Below are 13167 nucleotides of genomic sequence, written 5' to 3'. Positions count from 1 at the left end.
TTTCAAAGTTACTTATTAATTTACCAGCAAAAAGGCTTGAGGTTGTAAGGAAAGCAAGATTTCTGGCCCTCCTCAGCCCACGTGCACCACAGCACACTTGGAAGTCTCCCAGAGTAACCAAAGGTGGACAAAATTTGTCCCTTACTAGCAACAGCCAGTCCTTTATGCTATTCACCATCAGCATCCAGGCTTTCCATCTCCTTAAGATGGTTCCATTACATACATTGATTTTATACACACACAACACATCTTGAACTATATATTTGTACTTATTATGCACAGGTGACACTTCTTTGTCACGTGTCAGCTTTCAGAAACATCCCCCCACCTTAACTTCTTTGCTGGAAGGGATGTTCAGTATAAGGAGTTAAGATCCCACCAATAAAACCCAAACTAATCAGAGATTATGTTGGCAGAAACACAAGAAGGCTCCGTGGCTGTTCTCTGAAATAATTGTTTTTATTTCACACAGTGGTTGCTCATATTTAAGTCTCTGTTTTTGTACCTCCAAACCCATCAGGATCTGCCTTGTTTACCCTGAATACACAGACCAGAAGACATTCAAACAGGGAGAAAAGCCTCACGTTCTGCTCCTTACTCCCCTGGTGCTTCCCCAACCAGCTCACACCACCTCACAGCCCATCCTGCAACGCCCTCTGTGCAAGACAGGTGAATATTCCATGAAAAAGCTGCAAGGCTGACCATTTTAAAAGGCTTCCCAGGGCAGCAAAGAAGAAACTGACCCCACAGAAGACCTACCAAGGCTTCTCTAATCCATCTATGGCACAGCACAGGAGGAAGACGAGGGCAGAACACTCATTCTGTGAGGTTAACAAGGCAGCAGGTTTCTGCTTTTCTGGGTCCTAATGGGGTCAACCATAAGAGGTACTGAAAATTCTCACAATGAGGTGAACACAAATCAGGATGAATTGCAGTCTTCCTGTAGTCAAGAATAACTCAAGGTTATTTTCTTTTTCTTTAAATTACAGTTCATTGACTTTACCATTAACTGCAAGTCAAGCAAGCATCCTCCTTTTAACAGCTGTTGCTAAAAGCAGTAGTATTATTCTTCCCCCTACAGCACATGATCTAGTTCCCTAAGAACAAGTTTGTCTGAAATAAGTTTATTTATTGAAGTCAGCATTTTTTCCCCCAGGAGGAAGCAGGCTTTGTGTACTGTAAATGCTTAATTAGGGTTCACTCCAGACAACAAGACTGAATCTATGGGCAAAAATGTCCATATTCCTGTTTTCAGTAGGGCAACAGGAAAGGAGACAATTAACTGCACTGTCACCTGCCACTGTCCCACAACATTAGCCACTACCAGCACTACTGAAGTGACCGCTGGGTCAGAGGAGCACCCAGCACCAGGACTGGATAATCCTCACAATGAAAATGCAGGTAAGGCCTGGTTTTACTGCCGCTTTCCCTTGCAATACAGCTTCTCCCGAGGCAGCTAGAGCAGAAGGTAGCTCCAGGAACAGATGGGGAGCAGAGAAACACAGAAATGTATCTAGCAGCTCCCTGCTCCAAAAATACACGGCACAAATGGCCACATAGAAGCACAGACTGACACAAACTCTAGTTCCAGGCACAGGGAAAGAGGCTGGGCAGCCAGCAGCTTTTGCCCTTGCAGATTCTCCAGTGTCTAATAAAAGGTGAAGGCATGGATTTTTACCTGCAGCCGTAGGGTCTGACCAAGACTTCTCTATTTTATCCAGAGGCCCTTTGTCACACAACCCATGGAAATAATAGCTGGAGGTTTCCACCCCTGCAAACCTTAGTTGGAATTGCCTGCTGAAACTTCCCAATCCAATGCTGAATTTGCTGGCCAGACAGAAAACTCAGGCGTGTTTTGACATCACAAGAAAACTTCCCCCTCTATGAAGCAAAGCTAAAAATAAGGGAGAGGCCCAAGGTTCAAAACCAACAACACAGCAGAAAACTTGTCATAACCACTGACAGCATGGACCCATCAACCACAACAGTGTTGGATGCCTGGAGGAAACAGGTGTCCTGGCTCTCTGCAAGACTGGCAGCAGTGTTGGTATGGAGCTGTGGGGCACAGGGGCTGCCACAGCCCCACAGGTGGCAGGTGACTTGCCAGGGGCAGTCCCTCACACCCAGTTCTCTGTAGGGCCCTACTCCAGTTCTCTCCTGGCAGCAGCTGCAGGCCTTCAGCTTTTCTTCCCAGAAAAGAGGGAAAGATGTGTGGAGGCAGGAAGGAAAAGCTGCCTTTCTCCCTCCCATCCCCCAGTTGACAGGACAGTCACAGACTAAAGAAGGCACCTTGTCTCAAGCAGCACTCATTTATAATTCTAGCACTATGGGTGATCACACACTCTCAATCCTCCAGCAACAAAACATCCCTTGATTACATCAGTGGCTATGAGAATTTAGGGTGTTAAGATAACTCTTAGTGAGCCTTCAGCTAAAAATTTTAAAAAATCAAATCCCATTTAGTACCATTTAGTATAGGGAAAAAAAGGAATCTATGGAAAAGGAAATAATTATTTTATTGCTTTAAGACTGTCCCAGTATCTTGGACAGATATGTAGACACTGGAGCTCAGAGTAGCCATCTACAGGGAAGAAAGTAAACCATTTTAGCAGTAAAGACAAAAAAACCCCACCAACAAACAAAAGCAGAGCTTACAACCCATGATTCCCTTTTCCACATGCACAAATCCCAAAAAAGAGGAGGAAGGGGTGTGAAAACACGATTGTATTATTAAAAAAAGTATCTTTCAAAAAGTGTGAACAGTAAACAAAAGCCATCCTAAATATGCCTCAAAACCAAGTAATGCTTGGTTTTGAGGCATAAATTTTGAGGTTATAAATTCTTCCAATTTTTGTGGTATGAGAGAAAGTGGTAAAAAATGGGTCAGGCCTTTCTCATTCTTAAAATTTTCTTACGTGTCAAAGATGAAGGAATGCAGGGGAATTCACTCACTCCAGAGACACTTACTCCAAGCACTCTATCCATACACACCACATCTTGAACTATATATTTATATGTACTTATTATGCACAGGTGACACTTTGTCACGTGTCAGCTTTTAGAAACATCTCCCCACCTTAACTTCTCTATCCAGTTAAGATCTGCTCTTGAAGAGAAAAAGAAGTTTAAAAATCTTGTCCTCTTGAAATTTTTCCCAGCTTTATACAACTATTGCTCAAGTTACTTACAGGAAATGACAAACCACTAAATCAGTTTTCCAAGAGACAAAGAGACACAACTCTTAAAAGACAGGTACAGCTAGAAAACACAGCCAAATAGGTTTGCCCACCTGTCAGCATAGCCAGAGCTGTAACCACATCAGGTGTCACCAGGAGCTGTCAAGGTTAAATCCTCCGCTAATAAACCAAAGACAAATCAGCAACAGGTTGGTTTGGAAATTTACAGATCTGTGCTAGATCTTTGCTGGAGAAGAGAACTTTTGACAGCTCTTTTTTGTTCTTTTAAATCTCTTCCTGTGTACTGACATAAACAAAGGGATTCAGAGTTTACTCAATAAGCAGACACAGAAAGTCAAGGAAATTCACAGTACTTGCTGAGTGGCAGAGTACAATGTGCTGCCAACTGGATTCAATGATGCAGATTCTCCAGTTACTTCATTCAATACAGCTTCTGGTATTAACAGTACTGGCAATGCAAATACTCTTCCCAAGCACAGCTGGGAGGGGGAAGTTAGTTTATGACACCACATGTAAAAGCAGAGGCATCACTGCATCAGTCTTAGCTCTAAAGAAAGGTCAGGACAGCTATCATCCTAGGGCATCAGGCAGCAACATACCTAATGGAAGAGCTGACTTAGGGAATGTCTTTTGTCTGCTCGGCCTAGGTGAAAGGTGATGGGGCTTGTCCTGACAGGAGTAGATGAATTTACACTCCCAGCAAAGCTGCACCCATCAGAAGCCACATCTCCTACCGCAGCAGCCAGTGCCACCCATCCTGCAGCCCCAGACAGCTCTGACCTGTCCTACTGCACCAAGGCAGCACACAGCACTTCTTTGGTGAGAAAAGAAGCCACTGAACACGAAGGGTAACTGTTCATTACAGGTGCTTGTGGAGGTGGCACACAGGAAACTAGCAGCAGTAATACAGGAGCCAAAACTGATGTGGTAGGAGAGAGTCTTAAAATACCCTGGATTGCTCTAATTCAGTTGTTCCTGGAACTAGAAATTATTTTGCCTTTGTGATGTTTGGTCAGCACCGAAGTCATTTTTCAAAACAGATCCATTAGAAATGAAAAGTCAGAGCTGCTTGTGTGCTGTTAAGCTGATACAGCAGCTCACCCAAAACAAAGCCCACAGAACACTGCAGGAGCGTGCACATGAAATAAAACCCCAAACCAGTTTGTGCTAAAATAAATACACAGAGCCACAGAAACTGCAGCTCAGCAGCTGCAGACAGTTAAGCAGCTGCAGAGCCTGGCCATAGCTTTGGAGTAATCCTCAAGAAAGTCTCCTTAAATAATAAATTAGAAACAAAAAGAGCCCCCGATAATGAGTCTCCACCTCAAAGAGAGCCTCAACAGGCAAACAAGAATTACTTCTGCACTGCTCATCTTTACAGGTTTGCAGGCAGCTAGAAACTGTAGTTCAGAAGGGCATGCACTTCTGATTCATCTCAAAAGCTTGTGCACTTTGAAGCCCAACAGTGACAGCACAGGGCACTGACTCAGGATCTGGGTGATTTAGCTGAAGCACTCCTAAGATGCTCTTGCCTGCAGCTGTGGCTCATCTCACCGCTCTGGCAGATTTTCCTCCCCATTGCATCAGGGCAGCATAAGGGAGGTGTGCCTGCTCCTCAGCTGCTGTAGTTCACACTCGCCTCACAAATGGGAGCTGAAGTTGATGGCACTTAATACTAACACACCTCACAGCCTCACTGTCACTCTGCCTCTGCTCCAGGGCAGAACACAACTGCTGCTTAGGGACAGTGACATCCCACTCCACTTCTGAATCCAGAAAACCTCATGAGTCACAGCCTTGGACAACAGCAATGTTAGTTATGGTTCTGCTAATTTTAGCTCGTGCTTTACCCACAGTTCCCAAATCCCTGCAATGCCTCTCCAGGTGCCAAGAGCCACAGCTACCCTATACCTCAAGTGCCAAAATACACAGCTTCCAGATGAGAGGCTCTGGTGCACTTACAGAAACTGTACGCTGCAGAAAGACATTTTTCAAATAAAGACAAGAGGAAGAAAACAAGGACAGCTTTATTTACCCTTCTGCTCTGCGCATATCTTAATAGGAACAAAAGTTCATCTGCACAGTTCCTGTGTTTCAGAGTCCACTCCAGGACACACAAGACAGACTTTGTGCAGCGGGTAGCTCAAGGAGTGTCCCACAAGGTAGCAAACAGCCTGCAAGGGCCAGCTTCTCCCCCGAGGAGTGAAAGGGGAGAGAGGGGCAAGGGAAACAAACACACACTTCACACACTCTCCTTAGAGTAAACTGGGAAAGCTTTTAGAAGTAAATAAACACACACACACCCGCCCCCATATTCTCAGAAAGCCACCCAAGCAGAATGCTTTTACTACCCTAGCTGAAGGGTTTGTTTTATAAGAGTAGTTTCCCCAGATTTAGTCAACCTTACCAGCCTCCTCCTCCTCCTCCTTATTCACACTAAACTGTGAAAGGGACTTCAGCTCTCTCCAGCCAATTAAAAACTAATTGAAGCAACAGACTGGCACTATACAACCTGAGCAGTCTAAGAGATAGCAGACTCAGCTCATATGAGGCCTACACAATGTCATAATATTTCATTTTATTTCACCTCATAACACAAAGAGCTGAGAAGAATATTCAGATGGATACAACCCTAAAAAACAAATTGAAATCTTTATTGCAGTTCAAGTCACTGGGTTCAAATGAACAGCACACATTCTTTACAGCATGTGTGCACCACAGTGCCTGCAGGAATAGAGCAAGGTTTTATTTGTTCCAAAAGCTCCATGAGGAAGTTATGGGCACACAGAGTTTTTCTCTCAAAAAGTAAACCTATGTTAGAACATAAGTTAGTGTATTTTATTCATTCAAGGAGACATCTTCACCACTCTGACCATTTAAATGAAATATGTCTACAACTGGATATAATCGAACATTTTCTGCTTTTGCTAATTATTTCTGTTACTGATAGGACAAGAAAAAAGGAATTGCTGAAAAGAAATGTGTCTTTCAGAGACAAACAAAATTCAGAACAAGTATTTATGCCAAATCTTTTGACCCTATAGATCCTAAACTTTGTGCCTGCAGCAATGCATTCTTTTAGAAACTGGACACAGAGACACAAGCACTATTAAGACATTACTGCAGATAGAAAATGGGTATAAATGTGCAGCACTGAAACCTAAAAAAGTCATCAGCAAAAAAGACTTCACAAACACCCGTACCTTTCCTACCGAAATTTCTTTGCTGCTAACGTGCAGCCAGCAACTCTGATGAGAAATCCCTAATTTGTGGTCCATGGAACAGACCTGAGGCCATAAAAAGACTTAGGAGGGGAGCCTGGCAAGGTAGGGAAAGAAAGCAGCTGACATTAAGGAATTTGGATTCATAGACAACCTCCTGACAGAAGTCAGGCAGAGTCCATAGGAGTAAATCTAGGTTTCTGCAATGAAGGATTTTCTTTTTGATACAAATAAGAGAGACCCAAAGTGACAGAGGAGAATTGCCTTTGCATGTGGACAGTAAATGTGTTTTAATTGACTGCAGAAAGAAAGGGGGAAGACAGCTGTAAGGCAGCTGGTGGTGATTATTTGGAAAGAGTAGGTTTGACACACAGTTTAAGCCTTCAAAAAATCCTCAGTCAAAACCAGAAATGGATGGCAAAGAAAATGCTGAAGTGTATTTGTAAATGGAGATTATTTAGTGTGGAATTAGAACTCAATAAAAAGTATAAGGACAGAGTACAATTTCATTGAGAAGAACAGAAGATAAAATACAGGAGAAATTGCATGGTGCTTTCCTTGCACAAGTTATATTTACTACAGTACACCTGTATCCCCAACACACCAGTCTGATCAAAAACTCTGCAGAGCAAGCTCACGACACAACAGCACAGTGCACAGCAAAACTAATTCAAAGAGATTTACTATGATCACCCTTTATAGTCAAATGCATTTAAGGACTCAGGAAATCCCCTCTAACAGCCGTGCAAAGCAAGAAAATTACCTGAGCAATGTGACAGCCGACCCCATGCCGGCAAACAAGGATTCTAAAGCAACCAGTTAAGCCCAGTTCTTTTGGCGGCCTTTGGCACTGAGGGGTTTGCTGGAAAGCAGCAAGCACAAGGCAAGCAGATCACTGTGAACCGTGCAATCTCAAAAAGCTCATTTCTCTCCCATGCACAATGCATGCCAAATCTTAAGATTCCTGCAGCATCCAGTTATGAAACTACAATAGAAGAGGAAAACAGATGGCTAAAGCCTTTTGAAAAAAAAAAAAAAAAAAGATTAAGCCTTACTTCATTTCCAAAAGAGAAATATGTGTATTTGAAAAGAGAGAACCTACTTCAGACCATACCTAATCAATATAAAAATAGGCAACTTGCCTCATGGACATGAAGCCTGTCTTCAGTTAAAGCTTCTAAACATATGAAAAGTTTAACCCTTTTAAACATCATGGCTCACTGTATTTATAAGCAGGATTTAAAAGCAAAGCAGTTCATGTAAGAAATGACAGACAATACAAACATTGTACAAAAATAACATTTTTCTTTATCTCTAAAGCAACTCCTGAACACAAATCCTGTATAAAAGCCTCTATGTTTAGTCTTTTCCAGCCTTTGTAAGCAGTTAGCACCTATGTTCAGGTGAGCAGCTTTCTTGCTCATAAAAGTATCCAATGAACAATGACAAGTTAGGAACTTGGCAGCCTGAATTCTCTAAGTTCAGCCATTCTCTGTGGAAAACAGTCAATATTACATTTGAAGCCTCTATTGAGTTCTTGACTTATGAGATACCACACAACAATAAGGAAACAAAAAAGGCACCCTAAAGAGCTCATGTGTTCAGCAGTAGATGTTTCAGCAGCTCTATAAAACTGCTATCAGAGCTTCAGGTCCAAGTACTGGAACTGATCTCTGGTCCAAAGGACAAGTTTCCTCCTCTGCTGAGCCTGAATCTCAGACAAGCCTCAACTCAGCTGCCAGAACAGAGGCCTCCAGCAGCTGGACAGCCCCAGGTTGCGTGAGAGATTCATGCTAGGCTGGCAGCTTGAACCAGGATCAACAGGAGACCTGGGCTTCTTCAAACTGGCAGCAAACCCAAAGGCACCCCAAACAGGGCCTGACACCAATGTTCAGGCAACTGGACTGGGTTCCCTGAACAAGTCACAGCATTCCAGCTGTCAGGGATGCCCAGCAAGCTCCTCCCCCACACAGCAACCCTCTGCCCTGAGAGCACAGAGCAGGAAATACATCTCTTTCTGTACAAGCCTAAGCAAAATGAATGAGGCTGACTTCTGGTTTTATTCAATGACTCTGTACTGAGGATAAGCACTGAATTAACTCCCTGGTATCACATGTGGTCCTTTCAGGCCAGGGCTGCAGTTCACTGGTGAGGCTGTGTGGAAAATCCTGAGCTGCCCCAGCTTAGTCCAAGGGTAAATGGAGGATGACACACTCCAGCACTTTAAAGCAAGCACCCTTCAAAAAAATCAACTGCTTATATGATTAGTACTATGTTTTTGCAGTAGCAGGAGTCACTAATCCATATTAAAGACCAAGACTACATCTTTTTATTTATTTATTTTTAATGAAAGGTTCTAAATAAACCAACTGTTCAAATTTTCAAAGGTACTGAGCAGCCACAATAATTAGGTCTGGGTCAGTGGGAGCTGCCAAAATGCCACAGAAGGGACTCAGTCCTGTTAATTATCTGAAAAATAAGGAACAGTGACAACACTGGACACTCCATCACGACCTATCTCCCCCAAACACACCACCAAGGAAAAGCAATCATTTGTGAGTGGCTGCCTGTAACCATTAGTTAGTGACAAGAATTAGAAATTATAGACTAGAAAAATAGCAAGGAAAGGTTTCAGCCCAGTCTGGCCAAATGCTTAGAGATAATATAATCCTTTAAAAAAGTGAAGCAGCAACACTACAGCAGTGGCAACTTCTCACAGTGCCAGGAGAATGCCAGAAAAAAAAGAGCAGGAGCTATTTTAAACACCAAGTTAAAAAAAATAAATTTAAAAACCAAACCAAACTAAAAACTCCAATCAATACAAGTCCAGAGAAAACAGAGTATTAAAGACAACCTTAAATTCACCCAACCTTGCACACCATCCACAATCAGTACAAAAATATTCTAACACACAAGTCTCTTTCTGAAGAGTCAGACAAATGCAAACCTAACAGAAGACAGCAGTTCACAAAAAGGAACACAGCCTGTTTTGGTCATGCACAATCCTTGCTTACAGACACTTCTCAGTTCCAGTGTGTTTATGACTGTGTTGTCATTTACTTTAAAATATGAATGGAGCATTCTTTTCCTCCAGAAACACTGCATTGTTAAAATGCCAGTACATTAAAATAACTTACTGCTTACTACATTTCAATCAAACAAACTACAGACTACAGCACTGCCACTTAATATATATTGAGTGCTTTCAGCAAGAACAGCATATGGAGCTCATTTCTTGTGTTTTGTTCTCACATGGGCCAAACTCAGAGGCAAGACTTAGAAACAGATGAAGCAGCGATCCTCTGGGCATGCACAGAAACTGTACCTTCTCCAAAGCCAGGGAAACACATAGTTGAAGGCTCTCAAAATACATAAATATTTAACCCTTCATTTCTATAGAAGTTTGATTTGCAGCAGAAATCTAATATTTTAGGTTGCATGCTTAAACAACTTTTTTTGTTAAGGTCCTCAAAATAGCAGGAAGCAGAATCAAAAAGCTTACAGTCAAAGGACTTTATGAGTTATATTGTTCCCTATTGTGATTTTTCCTAGAATTCATCCACATTTCACCACCATACTGTTCCTTTGTAATAACCAACACAAGCACTGATCTTGTCTATATTTAAACTCAAGAATGTAGAATGAAGGTTCAGAAGGACGACCTTTTTGCAATAAAATTAGTTACATATCTGAGGTTTGGAATGGCTCTCTCACTACTTCATACCCAGACATTCTGCTAGGTGGGCACTCTCAGTTAGGATTAACCAATAAGCTGCCTGTTTCTAAAATAATAAGATACTTCACAAGAGAACTTTTGTGTATGACTTTTTCTTAAACCAAGGAAAGGTTAGCTGCAATTCCAATGCAAACGTTCCCCTGTAGGATTTATGCTTTAGTGCTGAAGCATCCTGCAAATTATCAACAACAAGTGAATCAAAACGAAAATGAAACCTAAAACACCCTCGTTAATGCAAACAGAACATAAGAAATAAACCCAACTGCTGAAATAAACCTGATCATCTAAAATTACTGTGGAAAACTCCTCGGCCTCTCTGGGACAGTAGATCCCTTAAGACAATCAGGACAGGTTATTTCAACTTCTACAATGTTTCCATTTGTAGTTAACTCTGTGAAAGCAAGTTCAACTTGCAGAAAAATTCCATTCTTAAACATCCTAAACATGAAGACAACTTGCTGAAAAAATCCAAAACATTTAACCTGACAGTGCTCCTTTAAGACAGAGCAGTGTGCAGCCTTACAGCATTTTTGACAGAGATTTCCTACTCCAAGAGATAGAATTTAAATTTGTAGAGGCAATTACTCATAACCAGTGAAAGCAGCCAATGCATGTGCCAAACTTGCCAACAAGAAGAAAGGCCAAGTATTAGAAAGGAGGCTGCAGTTTATTACAAGGCAATTTGAACATCTCAGTCCACGAGGTCTGGAAAGTATTTTCTTCATCCCCTGACACTACACGCTCACACTAATGTGAGGAATTATGTCAGTAATATCAATATTCCAAACATATAAAACAGCAGTTAAGTATTTATATAATGGAGATCTTCCCCTGACTACTTAAAAGCTGCTTCTAGTCTTGCCTAGCAGATTTATTTAAGCTCATTTTGCACAGGAAAGATGATGTGCCAGACCCACACCATTAACTGCTGCCTAGTCAGCTCCAAAGCCATCCAACTGGACCACCATGGAACAAAATTCCTGTCTGATTTAACAAACACCTTAAGGCAATTCCCAAGGACCTGCCTCTTGCCCCTTCCTGTTAAAAGGATAGAATGGAAAAATGGAAAAGAAGAAAGAGAAACGTGACCTCCTCAGGTAAGGAAGTCAAAAACCAAAAGGGGCATCCAACCCATACGTCCCATTACCACCATGTCCAGCACTGATCTCCAATGCCCCTGTCAAACCACTCAAGTGTCAGCAGATAACCCTCAGCATCACCAAGCTGAATTGGCAGCTGGAAAAGAGCTCATGGTGCTCAAACAAAAAGCACCACTAAAAACCCAAAACTGACAGCCAAAACCACACCAAGTCACAGATGCGAGCTAACAAATGTACCCTCCTCTTCAAGGTAAAAGTAATGCCAGCCTAGAAAATCATTAGTACAGAACAAATCCAGCAGGTCCAGGGTAACCATGCAGCAAAGCCAGCACTCACTGAGAAAGACAAGCAGCTCATGCAGCTGCTTCTGCAATGGGCTGGCAAGAGAAGGTAAGGGGATGCAAGAGCATGCACCTACCACACAATACACAGTGAGCAACATCCTTCCTATTTCAGCACCAGCAACTTACTCCATTGTTTTTTACAGCAACATGAGCTGTTTCTTACCATTTTTTGGTGCACTCAACCATCAATTCCTGGTAAGAGGCCACAAACTGGAACTTGGATGCATGTTTCCCAACACGCTGCAGTCTTTTCCAAACTGAAGCCATGGTGGTGAGAAATACCAGTCCTCTTACACAGCAGCAACTGCGTGAATACCAACGTAGGTTTCAAAGAGCGTGTGTGCTTGATACTAGCAGGTTTATATACAGACACAGTAAAAGGAGTGTGGGAGAAACTTGAGGGGATGTCTACAATTCATGTTCTGCCTCTCCCCTCCTCAGGGTAAATCCCAGTCTAGCGGAATGGCTCATCACCGGCCAGGAGCAGCATGCAGTAGCAGTAGACAGGTAATGGAAAGGAAGTTCTCTCACGGAATCATCGTTCTTCACACAGTAGATGAAGGGAAGACTGCAGGACTGGAAGACAAGACAGGGAGAAGAGACAGCATGGTTAATACACTTCTCACTAAGTGCTGCAATTGCACGTGATCTCGTACCTTTCAAAGAACTACGAGCAACCACAAGAACACAGCCCTTTCCTGTTGTCATCTACACCCCCACCCCAACCCCAATTAAATAAATAAATAAAGATACTGCAGCAATTTCAGGAATTCAAACCACGAGACTGTTCGGAAACATATAAACATATCCTATTATCAGCAACATCATAACTGGCAACAACAACAAAAAAGGGCAGCTCAGGGCCACACCGAATCCTTGTGAAGCATCTCCGGGAAGCAGTGCAAAGTGGCTGAGGTGCTGCCAACATGCACCCAGAGGGAGGGACACCGGGAGATGAAGTTCTTTGTCTTGATGACAAAAGGTGTAACAGTTGTTTCCTCTAACACACCTCCCGTTTCCATTTCTCTGTCCAAAGAGAAGGATCAGCCAAGAAGACAGAAATGGAGTGCTGCTGCCCAAATGCCTGTGCCAGGGGGAGGAGGAGGATGAGAGAGGAAGGGGCATTTCCCGAGTCCTGGCTACCCAGGATTCCCCATCTTCCTCGCTGCATCATATTGAAATGGAAATGTCTCTCCATGCTGCACTGAGGAATGATCATCAGGGAAGTGAAAAGGGAGAGGAGAAATCCAGGTGGGTCCCCTCCCTCGAAAGGAAAGCAGCATCTGCGCTGGGTGCGGGGGGGAAAAGCGTCTCCATTAAGAATATAGGGAAGCACAAGCTGGCCGCAGCTAGCGAGAGGTCAGGGTAGGATGGCATCAAAGCTGGCGAGGAGGCTACCTGAAGCGGAATGGCCCCCGGGAGAGTGAGTCCCCACGGAGCCCCGGGGCGAGGAGCGCCCCGCTCCGCCTCAGCAGCCCGTGTCACCTCCGCGCCCAGCCCGCCGGGGAAGCGCCCCCCGCCCTTGGCCGGGAGCCGGAGCCGTTTAAAAATTAAAACGCCAGCGGCGGG

The 13167-nt window shown here is 43.2% G+C and overlaps 1 protein-coding gene across 12 annotated transcripts in view; it reads right to left on the bottom strand.

The window, feature by feature from the left end:
- EHBP1 (EH domain binding protein 1) overlaps nucleotides 1-13167 on the bottom strand; it is a 205049-nt gene that overhangs the window by 191559 nt on the left and 323 nt on the right. For all 12 annotated transcript variants that reach the window (XM_050972588.1, XM_050972589.1, XM_050972586.1 and 9 more), the window contains exon 2: nucleotides 11762-12174. In XM_050972588.1, the coding sequence (XP_050828545.1) occupies nucleotides 11762-11865 (104 nt within the window). In that variant the 5' untranslated portion in view covers nucleotides 11866-12174. The remainder of the gene's footprint in view (nucleotides 1-11761; nucleotides 12175-13167) is intronic.

This window comes from Serinus canaria, chromosome 3 (assembly GCF_022539315.1).
Source record: "Serinus canaria isolate serCan28SL12 chromosome 3, serCan2020, whole genome shotgun sequence".
NCBI classification, from domain to species: domain Eukaryota; kingdom Metazoa; phylum Chordata; class Aves; order Passeriformes; family Fringillidae; genus Serinus; species Serinus canaria.
This window is presented reverse-complemented; position numbering and strand designations above follow the sequence as displayed.